The 24,102-nt window shown below is 44.8% G+C and overlaps 1 protein-coding gene across 12 annotated transcripts in view; it reads right to left on the bottom strand.

Annotated features, from left to right (window-relative positions):
* The window catches only part of ERC1 (ELKS/RAB6-interacting/CAST family member 1), a 351,485-nt gene that overhangs the window by 295,068 nt on the left and 32,315 nt on the right, over window positions 1-24,102 (bottom strand). For all 12 annotated transcript variants that reach the window (XM_040345288.1, XM_040345294.1, XM_040345289.1 and 9 more), the window contains exon 2: window positions 13,575-14,402. In XM_040345288.1, coding sequence (XP_040201222.1) covers window positions 13,575-14,243 — 669 coding nt within the window. In that variant the 5' untranslated portion in view covers window positions 14,244-14,402. The remainder of the gene's footprint in view (window positions 1-13,574; window positions 14,403-24,102) is intronic.

Here is a 24,102-nt window from a genome sequence, read left to right as displayed (position 1 = left end):
AGTGGGATGGACAGGGAGACCGTGGGATGGACAGGGGGACAGTGGGATGGACGGGGGGACCATGGGTTGGACGGGGGGACAGAGGGACGGACGGGGGGAGAGAGGGACGGACGGGGGGACAGAGGGACGGACGGGGGGACAGAGGGACGGACGGGGGGACAGAGGGACGGACGGGGGGACAGAGGGACGGACGGGGGGACAGAGGGACGGACGGGGGGACAGAGGGATGGACGGGGGGACAGAGAGATGGATGGGGGGCAGTGAGATGGACAGGGGGGCAGTGAGATGGACAGGGGGCAGTGAGATGGACAGGGGGGCAGTGAGATTGATAGGGGGCAGTGAGATTGATAGGGGGGCAGTGAGATTGATAGGGGGGCAGTGAGATGGACAGGGGTACAGTGAGATGGATAGGGGGGCAGTGAGATGGACAGGGGGGCAGTGAGATTGATAGGGGGGCAGTGAGATGGACAGGGGGGCAGTGAGATGGACAGGGGTACAGTGAGATCGATAGGGGGGCAGTGAGATGGACAGGGGTACAGTGAGATCGACAGGGGTACAGTGAGATCGATAGGGGGGCAGTGAGATGGACAGGGGTACAGTGAGATCGATAGGGGGGCAGTGAGATGGACAGGGGGGCAGTGAGATGGACAGGGGGGCAGTGAGATGGACAGGGGGGCAGTGAGATGGACAGGGGGGCAGTGAGATGGACAGGGGTACAGTGAGATCGATAGGGGGGCAGTGAGATGGACAGGGGTACAGTGAGATGGACAGGGGGGCAGTGAGATGGACAGGGGTACAGTGAGATGGATAGGGGGGCAGTGAGATGGACAGGGGTACAGTGAGATCGATAGGGGGGCAGTGAGATGGACAGGGGTGCAGTGAGATGGACGGGGGGACAGAGGGACGGACGGGGGGAGAGAGGGACGGACGGGGGGACAGAGGGACGGACGGGGGGACAGAGGGACGGACGGGGGGACAGAGGGACGGACGGGGGGACAGAGGGACGGACGGGGGGACAGAGGGATGGACGGGGGGACAGAGAGATGGATGGGGGGCAGTGAGATGGACAGGGGGGCAGTGAGATGGACAGGGGGCAGTGAGATGGACAGGGGGGCAGTGAGATTGATAGGGGGCAGTGAGATTGATAGGGGGGCAGTGAGATTGATAGGGGGGCAGTGAGATGGACAGGGGTACAGTGAGATGGATAGGGGGGCAGTGAGATGGACAGGGGGGCAGTGAGATTGATAGGGGGGCAGTGAGATCGATAGGGGGGCAGTGAGATGGACAGGGGTACAGTGAGATCGATAGGGGGGCAGTGAGATCGATAGGGGGGCAGTGAGATGGACAGGGGTACAGTGAGATCGATAGGGGGGCAGTGAGATGGACAGGGGGGCAGTGAGATGGACAGGGGGGCAGTGAGATGGACAGGGGGGCAGTGAGATGGACAGGGGGGCAGTGAGATGGACAGGGGGGCAGTGAGATGGACAGGGGGGCAGTGAGATGGACAGGGGGGCAGTGAGATGGACAGGGGTACAGTGAGATCGATAGGGGGGCAGTGAGATGGACAGGGGTACAGTGAGATGGACAGGGGGGCAGTGAGATGGACAGGGGTACAGTGAGATGGATAGGGGGGCAGTGAGATGGACAGGGGTACAGTGAGATCGATAGGGGGGCAGTGAGATGGACAGGGGTGCAGTGAGATGGACAGGGGTACAGTGAGATGGACAGGGGTACAGTGAGATTGATAGGGGGGCAGTGAGATGGACAGGGGTACAGTGAGATCGATAGGGGGGCAGTGAGATGGACAGGGGTACAGTGAGATTGATAGGGGGGCAGTGAGATGGACAGGGGTGCAGTGAGATGGACAGGGGTACAGTGAGATGGACAGGGGTACAGTGAGATGGACAGGGGTACAGTGAGATTGATAGGGGGGCAGTGAGATGGACAGGGGTACAGTGAGATAGATAGGGGGCAGTGAGATGGACAGGGGTACAGTGAGATGGACAGGGGTACAGTGAGATTGATAGGGGGGCAGTGAGATGCATAGGGGTACAGTGGGATGCATAGGGGACACAGACTCAGCTGGAAAGAGCAGAACATAGTGCCATTGTACCTGTAGTTCTTCTTGTTCTTGGGTTGAGTCTCTGCATCTTCAGTCTCCTGTCCCCATCTGTCAGCTCACCACATGCATTGCTTTAGTATTCTTAGCTCTGTTGGTGATGCAGTCCCGACATTTTCTGCATCTTCTGCTGACTTCTAACCCCACCCACTGACCCGCCCACCACCTGTAGCACTTCCCTAGACTATGTTCTACAGGTCTAATATGGAGTGGGCGGGCCGGTGGGCGGAGACATAAGATGCCGAAAATGCCGGTGCATTGCCATGAATTGCGATTTGCCATGAAATGTGATGGTCCGCCTCCATCACATCCTATTGGCTCACTCCTGTCACGTGACATAGTTAAACGTCATCAGTCTCAGCTAGGCTATCATAGGGAGAGAATCTCCTCTCCCTGTGATAGCTGAACCTGCACGGAGCTGCTGCTATATGAGGCAGGAGAAAGCCCCTCAGGCTGTGTGTCCAAGTATATACATCATGCACAGCCTGTAACTGGGAGCAGGCAGTGCAGTAGTGTTGGGCTTGTGGTGTAACATATTACATATACTGTTAGGAAGGAGAAGCCAGTGTAACATGGAGCAGCCTCCCATCTGCCTGCCCCCCTCTCCTCTCTCTTAGCCCTTTGAAGAACTGCACGGGGGTTGACCTCCCTGGGTGCGCGAGTAAACTAAATTTAGTACTGTGCATACAGGTCTACGCTAACAGCTCCATGCAGGTTCAGCTATCACAGGGAGAGGAGATCCTCTCCCTATGATAGCCTAGCTGAGACTGTCACGTGACAGGAGTGAGCCAATAGGATGTGATGGAGGCGGACCATCACATTTCATGGCAAATCACATTTCATGGCAATGCACCGGGACTCAAACTAGACAGAGGCACAGAGCTAATAATACAAAGGCAATGCAAATGATGGGCGGCTGACAGGCTGGGACAAATGCAGGCAGAAGATACCAGAACTCAACCTGGAGGATGTAAGCAGCCTTGAAGGTGGTGGGCAGGGAGGGAGTCCCGACCGTGACGTCACTGGTGAGCAATTGATTGGCACGGAGGCAGAGCGCTCTGAATGCTGGGGCAGCCCCTGCCTCTGACATCACTGGTTGCTAGGCGCTGGGCGGGAAGCTATTCTAGCAAGCAGTGAGGAGAATCGCTCCCGCCCCCGCCCCCTAGTTTGCACAGCCCAGCGAATCAGGGCTGTGCAAACGAATGCAAAATTAATATTCAAAGTGTGGGAGTGACCCACAGGAGCCAGGGGCGGACACAGGAGGCCAGAGCAGACGGGGGAAGGCTAAAGAAGCGTGACGTTTCGTTACCCAGATGGGGTACGAAATTCATAGCCAAGAATGACTGGCTGAACTTCCGGTTTTTAAAAAGTCGGGGATTGCTGCAGATTTGACACTAAAGGTAAATTACATTATTATATACTTTTTAAAGATGTTGCTAATTTAAAAAAAAAAATTTGCTCTGGAGTACTCCTTTAAGAACAATCCATACCCTAATTATTTAATCAAAGTGATGCAGACAGAGTCTGGTGGATCAACACATTTCACATGTATACAGTGCTTCATCAGGATCCACAATGCCCGTGGTTCAAATAGATATGGAACATAGTACAATTGTCTACAATATACTATTATTGCATTGTTATAAACATTGATATCATGTTACATTTTTTAATGTAGACATTGTATTATGTTCCATATCCGTTTGAACCAAGGGCAAGGGGATCCTGATGAAGCACTGTAGCCATGCAAAATGCATTGATCCACCAGGCTCTATATTTGCAGCACTTTGATTACATTTTTAGGATATAGAGTTTTTAACCATTTAATGATTTTTTTTGTATAAATAAAGCTATATTTGTTTTAAATTTTATATTTTGTGTAGTGACACTTATTATATCCCCATGCTCCAATCTCCTATGCTGGATAATTGGAGGATTCTTTCTTGCTGGGTTTACAAACTCTTATTAGTGAACCTTCTTTGGTTTCTTAGTAACCACTAATGCCAATATTCATGTCAACAGTCTTTAAGGGGAACATTCCTTCCAATGACGATCAATGTAAAAAGCATTCTTCTCACTGACCACCAATGTTTGGCTACATTACATTGATCATCATTGTAATAAGTATTCGCCCCAATAACCAGCAGGGTAAGGGTGCCTTTTTTTAAAGGGCCATCAATGTGTTGTAGTTTTTATACCGTGAGGTTTAGATATATTAATTTTTAGCAGGGGTCCCCTGAGAAGCAAAAATCATTTCAGGGTTCCTCCAATGTAAAAAGGTTGTGAAAGTCTGTATTAATAACGCTTTCCTTCCTTTATTTTTCATTTGTCTAGAGTTTAGCTTTAAACGTATGTAGCGCCTGGTTACTTTGAAGTACCAGTGCTATTTAAATTTAGAGGTAGATCAGAGTGTAGTTAAACTCTGATCCAAATTGTTATGTTCAAAACAGGGTCTCTGTCTCAGCTTGGCTGTGCTGTGGGCTCATTCTGTTGTGATGGGGTGTTCTTCCCACCCCAGCCCAGTAGATGGCAGCAGTGTAGCCAAGGTTTGGGTGCTCTTCCCCAGCGGCCAATTAGGAGGGTTTGGCCTCGCTGTGCATGCTGGGGGAGGGTATTTATGGGGCAGACGCCATTGGTTCTGGGTCTTCTTCGTCCAGTGTGGCACCCACCGTTAGGGTGACCACATCACGGCGCCCCAGCGTTATGGCCTACCTGGCCGGGCGTGCGTGCCACACGGTGTTCCTGGTTCCGGGACCATGTTGGTCCGGAGCATTTGAGCAGCGACGGGGACCCAGTGATCGACTGGGTTCCCACTTCTGAGGATCCCAAACAGTATAGCTGTCCGGAGGGGAGTCCATCTGAGGAGCGCCAATGAGAGGCTGGCGATCCAAAAGGATTTCGACAAACCACCGGGATCAAGGTAGCCGGACACTGAAGGATTGATCACCTGTCAGTCGGTACCTGGGCGACATCAAGAAGGAGATCCAGGCGTAATTCACCTAAGGAGGATTACCTCTGTAACTACAATCAGAGAGGGCTGTGGCAGAGGTGTCTCCCTGACGTTCATCAAGGAGGGTCTGTGGCAGAGATTTTTTCCTCAAGTTTATTCAGGAGGGCAGAGACGTTATCCTACAAAAGGTTTGAGTGATACTCCGGCTGCCAGGTCAGTGAGAGAGGCCTGTCCGGGTACACTAAACCCACTCAGGCAGGAGTGGTGTGGAAAATGTAATGCCGCGTACACACGATCAGTTAAACCGATGAAATTGGTCTGATGGACCGTTTTCATTGGTCAAAACCAATCATATGTGGGCGCCATCGGTTATTTAACCATCGGTTAAAAAAAGCCAACTTGTTTTAAATTTAACCGATGGATTCCTAACCGATCGGTTTTGTCCTATCGTTAGTAGGCACGACCATCGGTTAAATATCCAGGCATGCTCAGAATCAAGTCGACGCATGCTTGGAAGCATTGAACTTTTTTTTTCAGCACGTCATTGTGTTTTACATCACCGCATTCTGACACGATCGTTTTTTTAACCGATGGTGTGTAGGCAAGACTGACCATCAGTCAGCTTCATCGGTTAACCGATGAAAACGGTCCATCGGTCTGTTCTCATCGGATGGACCGATCGTGTGTACGTGGCATTACATATGGGAGCAGGACTGTTCCAAATACTACGCCTGAATCTGCTGTTCTCCTTCTTGCAAACTCTATCCCTTTCATCACCAGTTCATTGTTTTTACCCGGCTGGGTAATAAAGAGCACAGAAAAGACACTTGTTGCGGACATTCTTTTACTATTGCTATATGCACCATTCACCCCCAGGAATTCGGAAGAGCCACGAGGTAAATGTGCCACCCAAAACAACCAGCAGCTCCTCCAGGGATAGTGCTACACGTACAAAAAAAAAAAAAAAGAGAAAATAAAAATCTAGAAGTAAATTTTGACAGATGGCTCACAGAACACGAGAAAGGGAAAAAAAAAAGAAAAAATACATGCGTTGGTGTTGTGTACAGTAGGACGCACAATATCTTCACACATGTTCCAGGATCTAGCCAGTGGTCCAGAACACGAAGCAAACTTGGAGAACACAGATATTATTAAACAGAAATCTCAGGAGCATTTTTATTATCTTGAACCTGCAATAGTGGATTTACTACTGGGCATACACATATCTACCGTATATATTCAATCAACAAACGTATTCAATATTCGCAACCTATCCAGCAAAAATATATATATCTTTTTTAGTATTTTGATCCATTTTAAATAGATTTCATGTATCAAATTGAAGATGGAGACAATCTGATGGTTTAGAAACAATCTTTGATGAGTGATCGTTTTTCTTAGCTTTATCTATTTTGACTTGTAGAATGTATAAACGTGTAAATTCAAGTTGAAGGATCCAGTCAACTGAAGCACAAAATAATTGTTACAGCAACAGTTTGACAGATTCCAATCAATGTTTCTAAATAAAAATGATCAGATGAAAGCCAGGTAAATTTTGTATTGGTGTTGTATCGAATGATTGTTTTAAAATATCCAGATAGTTAACAGTCGCACTAAATGTTTGACTAGATTATATATATATATATATATATATATATATATATATATATATATATATATATATATATATATATATATATATATATATATATATTTATTTTATTTATTTATTTTTATTCATTCATTTAGATAAAAAATTATTGCACACAAAACTGTGCCATATTTCATGTAACAGAAGATTAATTTTGTGAACATACAATTTTCTTGGGAAAGAGCCATTTTGTATAACAAAGAATCATTTGTATGGACTTCTACAAGACAAAAAAATAATCGGACCCATTTTTGACAAGGACAAGCCTTATGTGTACGAGTAGGTGAAGGCCCAATGCCGCGTACACACGATCATTTTTCGGCATGAAAATTTTTTTTTTTAAAAATGTCATTTAAAATGATCTTGTGTGGGCTTCACATTTTTCAGATTCTGAAAAATGACAAAAAAAATAATTAGAACATGCTGCATCTTTTAACAACGTTTTAAACTATGTCGTTTTTCGGGTTGTAAAAAATAATCGTGTGTGGGCTAAAGTTATGAGACGGGAGCGCTCGTTCTGGTAAAACTACCATTCGTAATGGAGTAAGCACATTCATCACGCTGTAACAGACAGTAAAAGACGATTTGCGCTTTTCTAACACGAAATAAGCTAAAGCAGCCCCAAGGGTGGCGTCATCCGCATGGAACTTCCCCTTTATAGTGCCATTGTACGTGTTGTACGTCACCGCGCTTTGCTAGAGCATTTTTTTAAAACGATGGTGTGTGGGCAACGTAGTTTTAATGATGAAGTTGGAAAAACTTTGTTTTTTTTTCATGCTGAAAAATTATCGTGTGTAAGACTTCAACCTGTAGTTTGGAAGTCCAAATGTGGTTCTGCACAGTTTTTATTGTGGTACTAAGCACAAGGAAATTGACATTTTCAGAAAGCTATCAGTAAACATTGGAAACCATAACCATAAACCTAAAAGCAGAAGTTTTTTTTTTCTTAAAGTGGTTCAAGGTTTTTTTACCTTCATGCATTCTATGCATGAAGGTAAAAAACCTTCTGTGTGCAGCTCCCCCCCTTAGCCCCTCCTAATACCAAGCCTGAACTTTCTCCAGCGCTGTGCACGTAAACCTTGGCTCTGCTGGCTTTCTCCCTCCTAATTGGCTGTCAATCACAGCCAGTAAGCCAATGAGGAGAGAGGGGGCAGGCACGAGCCACAGTTGTGTGTGTGAATGGACACACGGAGCTTGCTCTGGGAACACTCGGCAGAAAGGAGGGGGCAGGAGCGCCGGCGGGTGACCCGAGAAGAGGACGACCGGAGCTGCTCTGTGCAAAACCACAGTTTGTTTGTTTTTAATTGCCTTTAATATCACTTTAATGAATTCTATGTTACTAAACCCAGGACACTGCATTCACTATATCTGGTCTCCCACAGTACACAGAACATTGAAATTGAATTATTTTAGTAAATATAAACTACTAAATACCCTTTCTCATCAGCAGTATATAGCAGTCTTGTGACTTCTATCAGTGTATGTCCGAGCACTGGTTAAAGCTTGTAGAAAGAGTTTTCATTCTACTCTGACTGTCCTATAAGTCTGCAGGACCCCTGACCCTCTGTATGGACAGTGCTGATTGGCCCTGTGCCGATCACATGCACCCTGCCAAGAAAAAAAATACTCTCTCTAGCAATACACACCAAACTGAGCATGTGCAGAGTGCCTGCAAGGCTTTGTTCGATCAGTTGATTGATTGGGGACTGTGGAAGAAGATCAGAGAAGACAGAATCAAACAGCCTTTTTACACAATGCAGAGGATTAGGTTCCACAGAGAGTATAACAAGCATGCTTTAATGCATATACAGACCGATTTTACGGTTGTGGGTTTAGTAACACTTATTTCACTCGTTAAAATGCAAATCAATTCATAACTTTTTTGAAATGTGTTTTTATGGATTGTTTTTGTTGTTATTCTGTCTCTCACTGGTAAAATAAACCTAACATTTTTAATTATAGACTGATCATTTGTCAGTGGGCAAATTTACAAAATCAGCAGGGGATCAAATACTTTTTTACTATCCAAGGGATTTGTATTTCTGTCCATTCAGGTGGCCACACAGCACAGACATGTGGCAGGAGACCTTGCAAATCACTCTTCCACCCTGTGATCTGACACTGAGCCTAGGTTTTCACTGTAAACCACAGGTGAATCGCACCACATTCCTGTGCAAATATACTTCTGATTGGTGTGATTTGAGCCATTCATTTTGAATGGCTTAAATCACACTGCATCTGCATCAAAAAGGTGCAGGCAGCTTTTTTTTTTTTTTTGCACTGGAACGAATAGCACAGGTATTTAAACTCCTGCGATCCTGTTCAGGCAAACGCACTGCATTTGCGACTTGCTTTTGGGGTGTCGTTAACTTTCCACTGACACTTCGCAGCAGACTGCAGAGCGCAGTGCAATTGCTATGCAGTGCAGAAGGGTTTGCTGCGTTTGGCTGAAAAGACTAATGAGCTCATCTCTCTGTCACTCAGTTCTCTCCTCCTATTGGCATGCTCTTTGTTGGCACATGAGCATTGACACACCTTTTGCTTCTTCCTCTTCTAGTCTGAGTCCTGCTGTACAGGGACTGCAAGAGGCCGACACCAAGTAGAATTCAAGTACTTACACTGTTTGCATTATAAAAAATAAATGTTATTATTGAATACAGAGCTGTGATAATTTGTGCCTTTTACATCTGTCTGGAGTTGAGCTTTAAATTGGTAGCATATGACGATAAATTGTGCCCTTCCAGATTAACAATGCACTATCCAAGTCCCTAAAGATAAACTACCTAAAAAGCTTCTGTTATCCAATTTCTCCATTTCATTTTCAAACCTACATTGGAAAACGATGGGACAAATTCAGAGATTTCCTTAATTTGTTTAGCAACAGAGATACGGATGACAAACTGGCCCTTCCATCCAATTCAAAGGCATATTTTGCAAGCTGCAAACTTACCAAGACGATTCTCCAATCTAGTGACAGCCCAAGTATCCTGAAGTGACCTCCTCGTTAATAAATAATATGTTCCTCAGAATCCTGTAAATTATGTACTTACTACTCAAACTGAGGTCACCTGGCCTACATGCGCACCGATCCATCTACTGCCTACCACTAAGCAGTCCGCGCCCAAATATGCTGTAAAATTTGCTCTCCATATTTCATGTCTGAGGTTTACATCCACTTTAAACAAACAAAGCATATACCCCTTTAGTGTGTACTTGTCTCAATTAAGAGCACTAAGGCCGTGTACAGACGACCAAACATGTACGATGAAACCGGTCCGCCGGACCGTTTTCACCGTACATGTCTGCCCGGGGATTTCTGTATGGTGGCTGTACTCACCATCATACAGAAATCCGCGCGTAAACAATACGCAGGGCGTGTCCGCGCCGTCGCTGTGACGATGACGCGGCGACGTGGGCGGCCCCTGCCAGTTCAATGCTTCCACGCATGCGTCAAAGTCATTCGACGCATGCGAGGGATGGCGGGCGTTTGGACATGTACGGTAGGTCTGTACAGACGACCGAACATGTCCGAGTGGACAGGATTTCAGCGGGCTGTTTTAAAACAAGTCCAGAAATATTTGCCCGCTGGAAAAAGGCCCAGCGGGCAAATGTATGCTGGAATCCTGTCCGCTCGGGCCTACACACGACCGAACATGTCTGCTGAAACTGGTCCGCGGACCAGTTTCAGCAGACATGCAGCATTTTCAACTCATGTAGAGAAGAAGGAGCTACAGATAGACAGGTACAGCTTATGTAAGAGGATTTGTTTCATCTCAGTCACCTGAGGCCAGTCACTTCACTGGGTATATGAGTTTACAACCACTTTAACATTACCATGCTGTATTGGTCGACTGCAGAAGATTATTTTACATGAAACTTGCCCCAACAGCCATCAAGTGGTAAATATGAAGTATTATTTGCAAATATTTCTTATATACATTAAATTGAAAATCATTTTTCAGACGAAAAAACACAAAGAATATATTTTAACAAATACATTCTCCGGTATTTTCTCAAGATTAAACAGAGTTTTTTTGTCTTGTTGGGACTGAATTGTGAAAACAAGACATCTATGCACAAATCATAAACCTGTACTAAGAGAGAGGTGTATTTACTTTCAGTTTAAATAGTTTGTTTGGGCCAAGCTGGCCCAAACTAACTATTTGGGCACGCTGTATAAACTGTATGTAGCCTTAGCTACATACGGCATTGTACTCCGGGTGTGTGACAAGACCTTCCTGTCTCACACCCAGAACCAAAATAGCGCTATGCTGAGTGGCACTTCACCTTTTATAGGCAGATTTGTATTATATCAATGAATACAAAGCTTCCTCTGATTGGCCGAGTCAGAGAATGATAGAAAACAAAGCTGCCTATGAATGGCTGAGTGCCGCTCAACCCACCATTTTTTTCCAGGTTTGTCTTGCCTCACACCCAAATCTGTATAGTATATGTAGAAGAGGCTACATGCAGTTTATACAGCGCGCCCAGCGGTGCCATGATAATGTAGGAAATAGTTCAATTCAATATGAAAGTAAAGTTGAAGATGAACTTTAAGGTATTTATTTTATAATGCTTCCAGCAGCTTGCAGAATGTGTCAGGTTACCAAGGGATTAAACATCGTCCATGAGACTATTTCCTAGAGCAGCCAAAACATTGATCAGTCCAAAAGAATCCAGAAATCCTTCCAAGAAAAAAAAAAAGAAAACTGGGGAAGAGAATATGCAACCTCTGAAGTGGGAGTGGTGCCATTACAGAAGAATAAATGTAGGGTCAGAGAGAAGAGACAAGGCAGCTGAAAGGGGCAGGGATATAAAGAGAAATAAAGATATAAGGCCTAGGAGAGTTATAAAATAAACAGACATCAGAAAAAAAGATACTGTGAGCAGAAAGACAGCAGATAACAAGATAGAGAATAAGAGAGGGAGGAAAAAAAAAAAGAGAGCGTGACAGAGAGAAAGAGCGACAGAGGAAAAGAGAGAGAAAGAGAAAGAGAGAAAGAGAAAAAGAGAAAGAAAGAGAAAAAGAGAAAGAAAAAGAGAAAGAGAAAAAGAGAAAGAAAGAGAACACGAGAGAGAGCACGCGAGAAAAAGGAGATTGGGAGAGAAAGAGCGCGCAAAAGAGAGAGTGCAAGAGAAAGAGAGAAAGAGCGCGCGAGCGAGACAGAGAGAAAGAGCGCACGCGCGAGCAAACACAGAGCGAAAGAGTGCACGCGCGAGCGAGACAGAGAGAAAGAGCGCGAGCGAGACAGAGAGAAAGAGCGCACGCGCGAGCGAGACAGAGAGAAAGAGCGCACGCACGAGCGAGACAGAGAGAAAGAGCGCACGCACGAGCGAGACAGAGAGAAAGAGCACACAAGAGAGAGAGCAAGCACAAGAGAGAAAGAGAGAGCACAAGAGATAGAGAGAGAGAGAGAGAGAGAGAGCACAAGAGAGAGAGAGAGAGAGAGACGCTGCATCTGCGGCGCTGCACCGATTTCAAAAAGTAGTTTCTGCAATTTCGGCCTGCGATTTACATTGACACCTGTGCAGAAACCTGCACAGCTGTCTCAGTAATCACAGCCAAAATCGGGACCGACAAGCGGGAGTGAAATCGCGCTAAACTTCAGCTGAACTTGCACGGCTATATTCCCACAGCCCAGTGTGAACCTGGGCTAAAGACGATAATCATTCTTTCTTGTTCACACAATACCACTAAGGCAGGCAATACACGGGTCAAATTTCGAAAGAATTTTAAGAATTTTTGTGCAAATTTCGCACCATTAGTGGGCTGCAGCAACAACCAATTTTCGGGCAGGCATCAAATTTGAATAATTGGGCATGTTGGAATTTTTTTTTAAAACAAACAATTTTCTAATTAATGATGGGAGAATTGTGAGAGAAATGTAATCGAAAAAGAAATGTGCTTGTGCAAGAAAATAACATTTCCGGAAAGAAAAGAAGACTCCCAGCCACAAAAATTATTTTATGTAGGAGTTAAAATTGAAGGCTTGGTTGGCAAGTAAATCAAAGGTGGCACCATCAGATCACAAAACGCACAAAATTTCTGATTTTCAAAAGAACGTTCTTTTGTAATTCGACCATGTATGGGCAGCCCTTAGTTGCGTTTTTCTGCACACAACTGCACATGTGAAAGGGGTACATAGAAACAACTGTTTTATATGTGCCCTGTTCACACTACAGTCAACCCCCGCAAAGAGGTTCAGAGTTTGCGGCCTGAGTCGTTTGCAGATTTTTTTTCCAGCCTAGCATTTCCGCATCATAAAGTGCCGGTTCACACAGCCTGACAATTCGCGTTCCATGCAGTAAAATGGAACCGTTCTAATAGGAGCAACTCAAGTATCTCCGACTTAGAAAAAGGTTCCTGTACTACTTGGGGGCGACTTCAGAGCGACTTGCATTGACTTCTATACAGAAGTCGTTTGTTTGCAAGCCGCACTGTACAGGGCTGCTTCAGAGTTGGATGACTTTGAAGCCGCCCCTGTGATAACCATTTATAGACATTTTATTTACCACATCCAAAATTTGAAGATTTTCACAATTCGCGGGTGCGTAAAGAACATAACCCCCGTGAATTTCGGGGGTTGACTGTATACATATGTGTTGAAGTGCAAAGAAGTGCAGCTCAACAAGAATTATGTTAAGAAGCCCTTACAGTGAAAGGAGGGCATGCTCACACATTTTAAACACTTTTCAAGAAAGCTGTATCCTATTCTGAGTGGATGTCATTAACACTGCAGTTACCTCCCCGTGTAACACTAGTAAACAAAGACTCTTAGTAACCAACTCCAATCCTTCCTCATAATATATTGTGATTCCTACACTACAAAGAGCTAGAAAACTGAGGAACCAACCTGATTATCTTCCTGGACCACCCGATACTGTTCCTTCCACACTGAGATCTTGGACACCTCATCCTTGCGCAACGCCCGCTCTTTTTTTAACTCTGGACTCCAAAAAGTCTTGATGCTGTTCATGGATGAGCTCAGCTTGCTTTCTTTCACCTCCACATCCTTTCGGAGAAGATCGTTTTCCCTTAGGACCTCTTTTAGTTGAGTCTGAAGGTCCATAATGGTGTTGTCCCTGGCCTGGCGCAGAGAATGGGGAACAGTTGATGCCATGCTGACTGGTGGAATCTGGTGATCCCCAAACGCAATGGCGTCACTGGATACTCCGCTGGTGGCAATGTTTGGGCTGCTTCCCATGGCGGTCATCCTCACCCCATACGGCAGCCTCCCCCCAGACCGGCCCAGGGTCATGGTGCTCTTCGGGGTTTCTACTCCCAAGTTTTCATGATCACTGAGATACATGGGAGTACCAGTGGCATATGCCGCATTCAGAGACTGGATATTTTCCATGGACAAGGTTTTACTGCTGCCTCCACCAGGGACTCCACCAGAGCTGCCACCACTACTGTTAGTACGGCGATGGCCAAGACGTGGCGAACGGGGGAGCCGCGGGGAGCGTCCAGGGCTTTGGCTGCTTGACTCCAGCTTTCCAACGGAGCGAGAACTTCCATACATGTTTCCGAGATGTGACAGGAACAGTAAACTTCTGAAATTTGGGGGGGAGCAATGGTCACCTTTTCAATTTTAGAGGGTTTTTTTGGCAGTGCAAGATTAACAGCAATTCATGGACTTAGATGGATCCCCCATTTTTGAAAGACGCACAAACTTTGTGACCTGCAGAGAAAAAAAAGAAGTGAACACTTCAACAAGGACTTTAAAGCAAACTCAACCAAGACCAAAAACTTTAGATTGACATGTCTCGGGGACTTTAGTTGTGATATGAAGTGCATGTCTGAGCAAATTTGGAGAAAAGAAAAGAAATACTTTGAGTGCAGTGCAGTGTATGTGCATTTCTTCAAGTTTTGTCTCTTTAAAAAGAATGGAATTACAGATAATTACCTAGTGATTCTGCCAGAATTTCGGTCAGCTCCTAACTCCCTGTAGTGAGCCGACAAGGCTGCCTCTGCTACATTGAAATCACAAGCACATTTGGACTACAGAACACCTCTCTCCATGTTAAGGAGGTGACAAGATGGGGCTCTAGTCCTGCCTGGAGAATTGGGCACCACTGACAACCCTGCTTGGGATTTCAGTGTACAAGGTGCAGCGTTGTCAACTCATGACAGGAAGTTGGGAGCTCACTTGATTTCTGGCAAAGTAGAAGTATTTTTGTGTACTTGTAGCAGTTTTTTTAAAAGACAGAACATAAAAAGATGTGCATGTGTTAGAGAGATTTACTGAATATGTTCTTTTTTTGCTTTAAGTTCAAGTCAGCTGCAAGGTTATAAATCCAACATATGGCTCTTAATTTCTATTTCATAAGCTTCCAGTTTTCAGAAATGTCAGTTGCTTCTAATACTGGGATTTTAGCTTAGGAAGTAAAATGATTGTGTTGCTCAAAGTCTTCTCAGCTGAGAAAGCATATTGTCAGCCCTTGTTAATCCAGCAGAACATTTCCAGGATGCTGCAGTTACTATGGCAACCCGTGGCAACCATCAACCGCTGAGCATTAACTCATTTAAAGGATGCTGAATTAAAGAGACGACAATACGGACGACCGGGGAGAACAAATAGTGCAAGTCAAAGTGAATCCCCCAAAGCAGCCAATCGGAATCCAAATGACATTTTTCCACTGCAGGTTAAAATGTTGCTTGCTGAGGGGTAACCCCAAGTTAACCCCATAAAGTCAAGATGTTATACTTGAAATGTGTTTTTGCAACCATAACGGTATAGGTATATGTGTAGGCAAAGGTTTCTAAACGTTATTATCATCAAGCTTAAAGCGGGGGTTAACCCAAAAAAATGTTTTAACATTACATTTAACCGAGTTGTCCGAATGACAAATCGGCTGTTTTTTTTAAATTCTATCCCCGTACATACCGTATTTTCACTGCTGCTTCCAGGTATGTCTTCTGCGGGACTGGGCGTTCCTAATTGATTGACAGGTTTCCGACCGTCGCATACAGCGCGTCACGAGTTGCCGAAAGAAGCTGAACGTCGGTGCGGCTCTATACGGCGCCTGCGCACCGACGTTCAGCTTCTTTCGGCAACTCGTGACGCGCAGTATGTGACGGTCGGAAGCCTGTCAATCAATTAGGAACGCCCAGTCCCGCAGAAGACATACCCAGAAGCGGCGGTGAAAATACGGTATGTACGGGGATAAAATAAAAAAAACAGCCGATTGTCATTATGACAACTCGGTTGAATGCAGCACTGCGGTCAATGAAATACAATGGCGCGGGCCGAGCCATACAATCAGCATCTATGGACGCCGAGTGTATGATACGGGAGCTCGCCCGCAAGGTAACCCCCATGGGAGAGAGCTTCCCAGAGGGGGTGATCTATTGCGGGGAGGAGCTGCGAGAGCCACCGTGGGACTCCAGAACAGAAGGATCAGGGCAACTCTGTGCAAATTGATTTGCACAGTGGAGGTAAGTATACCATGTTTGTTATTGTAAAAAAAATTAAACCAAAGCCATACAACACCTTTAAAGGGTTACTAAACCCAGGGCCCTGCATTCACTATATCTGGTCTCCCAGAGTATACAGAACATGGAAATGCAATTATTTTAGTAAATATAAACTGCTAAAATATCTTTTCTCATCAGTCTTGTGACCTCTATCAGTGCCTGGTTAAAGCTTGTGCTGATCACATGCACTCTCCCAAAGAAAAAAAAACTCTCTAGCCATACACACCAAACTGAGCATGTGCAGCCTGACTCCAGTAACTCGGTCTTATCAGGACATGTTTTGAGACAATGCAAGAAGAGGAGGATCTGTGCATACAGGATCAAACAGCTTTTTTACACAATGCAGAGGATTAACCCCTTAGGTTCCACAGTGAGTATAAAAAGCATGTTTTTACAGAATCATTTTACTGTTGTGGGTTTAGTAACACTTTAAAATCAATAGAAAAAACATCCTATTTATTTTATTATGCAGGGAGTGGGAAATGGATAGACAGAGGGTTGGGTTTTGTTCTCCACCGTGTTCTTATTGGAGAGATGTTCCCCCACATCCTGTCATGACAGGAAGACACAGAAAACAATTACACAAAGGGAAATGCCACTGGGGGGCCTCAAGGCAGAGCACGCCACCGGGGAGGTGGGGGCTCAAGTCGGAGGACGCCACTGGGGGGGCCTCAGGGTGGGGCATACTACTGAGGTGTTAGCTGGGGGCTCAGGATGACATAAAAATTGTTACCTCATGCAGAGATATGCAAGCTACTGTGGCAGATCTAATTGTTCTAGTGCAGCCATCCTCTCTCGTCCATCCCACATAATGTCATCCATAAGCGCCTTGGATGCACTGAGGAGGAAGGAACGAGCTTGGGTGCCTTCTGAAAGAGACAGAACCTGCCTGCTGTCATAGGCAGCAGAGGCTTCCCCTACCACGTAGCCGCATGTAAGCAAAAGGTCATGCTGCAGGCAATGCCTTTGTCGGTTTTTGACAGGTTCCCAGCACTTGAGGCTTTCCTGCGCAGCTCAGCCAGTTGCGGGTTGGCAAGGCAGCAATAAGATTGAGATCTACCAGCCACCTGCTTGCTGAAGATTGGTAGATCGCAATCGACAGGTTGCCGACCCGGGTCTAATCAAAAACAGACCATCCTTATGTGGTTTGGGTGATCAAGGGATAGCTCACTGAGGCCACTATATATTATATACACACACACACACACACATTTTATATATATTTTTTTATATACACACACACACACACACACATACACACAGTATATATATATAAATGCTAAACTCATATGTATAAAGGCATATTTTGCAATCTCCTTTGGGTGTGAGCGAATCCAGAATTGGTGCCTCTGTGCAGGCCTGGCAGACCTCGCCACTAGCCAACAAGTTTATTAAAAGTCTTTTTCACATACAATTTTTTTAATATATATATATATATATATATATATATATATATATATATATATATATATATATATATATATATATATATATATATATATATATATATATATATATATATATATATATATATATTTATTAGGGTTGTCCCGATACCGATACTAGTATCGGTATCGGGACCGATTCCGAGTATTTGCGGGAGTACTCGTACTCCCGCAAATACCCCCGATACCCAAATAGAATACTTGCCCCCCCGCCGCCGCCGTCGCCGTGAAGCCGCATCCCGTCGCCATTCGCCGCATCCCCGCTGCCGCCGACTGTGTCATACACCGGGAACATTACAGCTTTGAATAGCTGTAATGATTGGCTCCGCGCATAGACACTCCCCCTCGCTCGGGTGAACTGTCCAATCCCGAGCGAGGGGGAGTGTCTATACGCAGCGCCAATCATTACAGCGATTCAAAGTTGTAATGTTCCCGGCATATTACACAGTCGGCGGCAGCGGGGATGCAGGTAAGTGGGACATGGCTGCATGGGGGGAGACGCTGGATACATGGGGGGGGAGACGCTGGATGGGGGGAGACGCTGGATACATGGGGGGGAGACGCTGGATACATGGGGGGGAGACGCTGGATACATGGGGGGGAGACGCTGGATACATGGGGGGGAGACGCTGGATACATGGGGGGGAGACGCTGGATGGGGGGAGACGCTGGATGGGGGGGAGACAATGGCTGCATGGGGGGAGACATGGCTGCATGGGGGGTGACAATGGCTGCATGGGGGGTGACAATGGCTGCATGGGGGGAGACGCTGGATGGGGGGAGACAATGGCTGCATGGGGGGTGACAATGGCTGCATGGGGGGAGACAATGGCTGCATGGGGGGAGACAATGGCTGGATGGAGGGTGACAATGGCTGCATGGGGCGTGACAATGGCTGCATGGGGGGTGACAATGGCTGGATGGGGGGGGGAGACAATGGCTGCATGGGGGGACAATGGCTGCATGGGAGGAGACAATGGCTGCATATGTGGGGGGACATGGCTGCATTTGGGGACACATTTAAAAAAAAGTATCGGTATTCGGTATCGGCGACTACTTGAAAAAAAGTATCGGTACTCGTACTCGGTCCTAAAAAAGTGGTATCGGGACAACCCTAATATATATATATATATATATATATATATATATATATATATATATATATATATATATATATATATATATATACACACACACACACACATAATGGTTACAAAACCTTTCATGATTTGGTTTTGGGCTCTTCCTGTTCCCGCTACCATTCCAGAAGGGGTAGATACATTAATATGATGGATTGTTTTGTTTCATGTGAGATTTTTTATGTATTTTGAATATTTCTCTGAGGTGTGCATATAATTACATACTGTATTTATTGGCGTATAACACTTACTTTTTTACCCTGAAAATAGAGGGTAAACTGCGCCTGCGTGTTATTCGCAGGGGGCTGTGGAAAGATTTTTTCCTGAAACTTCACTCTTAAAGTTAGGGTGCGTGTTATACCCCTGTGCATGTTATACGCCGATAAATACAGTAATAATAATTTATATATATTGTTACAGCTCATTTATTTTGGGATCTCAGGTTCTGATGAAGCGGAGTTGGCATCTGTGGAGGCACTCTATTCCACTCCTAAAACGAATAGAGTGCCTCCACAGATCTACCACCGACCAGTTTAATTATGCATTGTCATTCTTTGACTAGTTGACCCAGTTTGAGTTGGTCTGCTTTTAGTTTGGTGGTATTTTGGTTTGGTAGGCAAGTTTTTTGTTCCACTCCTACTTATCTTTTGATTTCCAGTGCTCTCCTTTGCTAGACCAACTTTAGGTAGGGGCGGGTTTAGGTTATCATCTGCCCCCTATCTATTGATTAGCACACCTGTGCTCCTTTTCAGGAGACCTTAAAAATTCATAGGTAGGACTGCAGCATACAGAGTGCCTTGTTGTTGGCCTGCGGCTTCCCAGGTATCTGCAGATACATGCAACTAAACCTTAATTGCATACTGCTAAAAACGCATCTCATCTAAAGTCCCAACCCTCCCCCCCTTTTTTGTATCTACTTACAGGGATGGAGGCCTGTGGTAGTTCTATCATAGGCCTCATCTAAAGTCCCAACCCTATCCCCCCCTTTTTTTTGTCTGAATAAAGCGCTATTTTTTCCAAAATTGTATTTCCTGCTTGCTGTCGATCTACCAATCGACAGCAAGCAGGTTGCTGGTAGATCGCAATCTTATTGCTGCCTTTCCGACCTGCAACTGGCTGAGCTGTGCAGGAAAGCCGCAAGTGCTGGGAACCTGTAAAAAAAAACACAAAGGCATTGCCTACAGCATGACTTTTGCTTACATGCAGCTATGAGGTAGGGGAAGCCTCTGCTGCCTATGACAGCTGGCAGGCGGAGCGAGGAAATCCTCTACCGACGATGAAAAAGTTAAAAAATTTGCAATAAATCAAAACAAGGTGAATACTTATTCACAGCATTTTACATACAAAACACACATCACTAGATGAATATCTTCATCATCTCCCAAGATCGAGTCAGTAATTTAGGCTACTTTTACACTGGGACACCCGCCTGCTCATTTATGTGGCAATGTATTAGTGGTGCTTTTGCATCTCTTTTAGCCCACTAGCGAATACTGTACTGTATTTTTTATTTTATTTTTTTTTGGACAAAAACTGTACCGATTAAATGAAAATCATACAATCTGGTATCGTATGAGAAAAAAATGTTCATGTTTTCGATATAAAACTAGAATGCAAAAAACAAAAAGGACAATCATATGTCCGATATTCTCATTGTGTGTACGAGGCTTGCGTACCCATTTGCATTCCAGATAGGATAATAGACCCTCACAGCAGCCGGCTTACAGATCTATTTCTTGAGGATGTTTAAAAATAAACAATGAGTATCCAGCTGAAAGACAAGCCGGGAGTCACTGACACCAGGAAATACTCAGACACAGGAGACAGAGAAATGACATCACTCCTGTCGCAGCACCCTGAACCTCAGATGCCCATTATGGAGGAGATATGACTGATTTAAAGGTATTTCGCCTCTACCACCTTCTTGGCTTAACAGTGGCTGGCAGAGTGAACTGTGCAGTCCAGACTTGGTTTTATGTTATTCTGCTGTACAGGATATGAATAACATATTTTTCTTTTTATGAATAACATTGCCTAGTTTATCAGTCACCCTTTTGTCTGGCCAATTGAAAAGCAAGACTGTAACAACACCATTATTACACAGGAGAAGGCCATTCACCACGAGCAGAAAGCAATAGTCAAAAACACAATACCAACAATGGTCACCATATTTTCTGTGCAACTCCCTACTTCTATCACTGTCCCCAATACATTCTTCCCTAATTAGTGCTCCAATGATCATCTTCAGTGGATAAAATACGTCTACACACCCCTGTTAAAATGTCAGGTTTCTGTTTTGTAAAAAAACAAAGATAAAATCTTTCACAAGTTCACAAGATAAAATTTCACAAGTTTTTCCACCTTTAATGTGACCTATAAACTGTACAATTCAGTTGAACAACAAACTGAAATCTTTTAGGTGGAGGGATGAAAAATAAATAAATTAATAAATAATAATAATAATAATAATAATAATAATAATAATCAATATAGGAAAAAACTGCGCTAAACCCAAGTGTAAAAAATAATAATAATTGAACTGAAAAAGCTGCCAGCACTCCAACAAAGTGTATCAAGAATAAAGAACAAATAGTGCGGCGCTAAATCAATCAAAATGGCACAGTGAATAAAGTGACATATAAAACAAATAACTGAGTGAAATAATCACAATAGAATGCAGTGATGGGAAAGTCCATATATGTGTGTTGATCACGTACTATGGAAGAACTCCTTCCAATTGGGAACACTGGATGTTGAATAACTGATGGCCAAAGGGAATCGCAGTTGCTTCACACAAAGAGAAGATAAAATGCTCTTACCCTGTGCTGTGGACTCATCTGTTTATAAAACAGTGGGTCTGATGCGCTTGTGGTCCTCAGGGACCAGAGACGATGTGGTGAGGTCTCCCAGGTAAGGAGGTCTCCCTGCATTCTATTGTGATTATTTCACCCAGTTATTTGTTTTATATGTCACTTTATTCACTGTGCCATTTTATAGCGTCTACAAAATAGGGGATAGTTTTATGGTATTTTTATTAATATTTTTTTACTAGTAATGGCGGCTATCAGGCAAGTCAGGACACTCTCTACTTTGCAGATAGAGAAAGGAGCTGTGTGTTAGTGGGTGTCCTGAAACTCCTGCTCGCCCCCTCCCCCCTCAAGAGGCTTTCTCCACACCAGGGAGAAAGCCTTGCATTACTGTGTGTAGTTACAGACAGAAGAACAGGAAGTGAGGATTTCTCAGAAGAAATAAGGACATTTGAAAGCAAAATGGAAGGATGAGGTAAATGAAAGAGGACTGCACTAAGGTAAAGGAAACTAATTTAGGGAATTTTTTTTTTTTTTTACCTTTACAACCCCTTTAAAGTGTTACTAAACCCACAACAGTAGGATCAGTCTGTATATGCAGTAAAGATGACGTAAACTGAGTGTCAGGGCTCAGCAGCCATGATAAACTGTGGTCAGTTTACAGGGGGTGAGGGTATAGTCAGGCAGGATCAGCTAGGTATTTCAGGTGATACAGGGGGCCAAATTACACAGCACTAACCTAGTGTCCAGGCATTCTTCTGGGACCTGTGACGTGTCCCAAAAGATTGCAGGGAGGGAGGGGCTGCCTAGGGTGAGAGAAGGAGTCTCCTAGGCGGCAAGACGACAGAAGGAGGAACTAGGTACCAAAGAAGCCTCTTAAATAAAGTGCTGCTAAAAAGAGCAGCGCTTTAGCACCAACGCGGCCACGGAAAGGGGTCTTACAAAAATACCCCCCAACATTTCTGGCATTGGCCATCTTAAGTGAGGGCAGATGATTCATGTAGCATTTAGTGAGTGAGAAACTTGTATAGCGCAACACATGCGAACTGAATCGCCTCTGGGCGCTTAGTATCCATTCCCTAAGTAAACTTCCGCCCTCAGAAGAGATGGATTTTGATTTTTTTTCTGAAGGCCAGGTAGTTCAACTCCAATCGGATGCAGGTTGGTAACACATTCCATAGTCTAGGTCCTTGGACTGCAAATCTCCGTTGTCCTTTGGACTTGGATCTGGCTTTGGGTATCTGGAGTAGATTTCGGTTGGTGGATCGCAGAACGCGATTGGGATTGTGAGCTTTAGTTTTACTTCCTGGAATCCATCTGCCCCTAGCTCAGGCATGCAGGCAGAAGGGTGTGCTTAGCTAAGAAAGACCCTCCTGAAGACTCCTGGGATGTACAACACCATTTACCTAAGCATGGGAACTAGGAAGTAACTAAAGAAATCTGAAACAAGTGAATACGATATACTTTCATATCTATTTATTTACTGTTAGTAGCATAAAAATTCAAAATAGTCAAGGTTGATTGAGACTACAAGAAAAACAGAGATGGAAAGTGCACACACCTAGTGCATTACCAAAGATAATTTAAAGTGGTTGTAAACCCAACCACACAACTTGCACCTACAGGTAAGCCTAGATTAAGGCTTACCTGTAGGTGCAAGAAATATCTCCTTAACCTACACGGTTAAGTAGATATTTGCTGAAAATCCTGCACCGATGTCTACGAGCATGCTCGCCGTAGACAACAGCACAGGCGCACTGAGCGTTTAGGCATCATCAATGATAATGCCGGAAACTCGCACATGTGCGGAAGTGACATCATGGCCGCTCCAGCCAGTCACAGTGCCGGAGCTGCGATACAAGGAAGACGCTCCGAGGAGACATGGCGGAGGGGGAAGAGGAGCGCTTCAGGGGCTTCGATCTCAGGTAAGTGCAACATAATGAGCTAGTATGCTATGCATACTAGCTCATCATGCCCTTTTCTTGCAGGGTTTTTGTTTTCCTGGGTTTACTTCCAGGGTTTACTTTCTCTTTAATAATAAAAAGTGTATAAAAGTGGGTACTCACAAAATGGCCCCTAGCTCTGAGAAAGGGGGTGCACCCCCAAAACTAATCAGCTGTACCCCGTATTCTGTGAATGTTTATGCACTGTGTCTATGGCTTATTGGCATTTTGTGAGTACCCATTTTTATACACTTTTTAATATAAAATTGTCTTTGGTAATGCAATAGGTGTGTGCACCTTTCATTTTTGTTTTTCGTGTAGTTCCTTTTTAGATTACCCCATTTGAGGAAGGCAGCATCCATCCAGTCCTGGGATACGGGTTATCCCTTACCACAGAAGACCTAGTAGCGCTGGAAGTTTTTCGTATCTCTAAGGTTGATTGAGAGAGTGAAGTGGCACTTTAAGGAATTTGGTCTTACTGGAAGATGTAGCACATGAACTCCTGCAGAATCATCTCTGCATAACTTTCACCCCTGCACACCAGCCACCTCACAGCATCTCATTCATGAC

This window comes from Rana temporaria, chromosome 3 (genome assembly GCF_905171775.1).
Source record: "Rana temporaria chromosome 3, aRanTem1.1, whole genome shotgun sequence".
In the NCBI taxonomy this organism is placed as follows: Eukaryota; Metazoa; Chordata; class Amphibia; order Anura; family Ranidae; genus Rana; species Rana temporaria.
The sequence above is the reverse complement of the archived record's forward strand: the minus strand, read 5'-3'. Positions and strand labels throughout refer to the sequence as shown.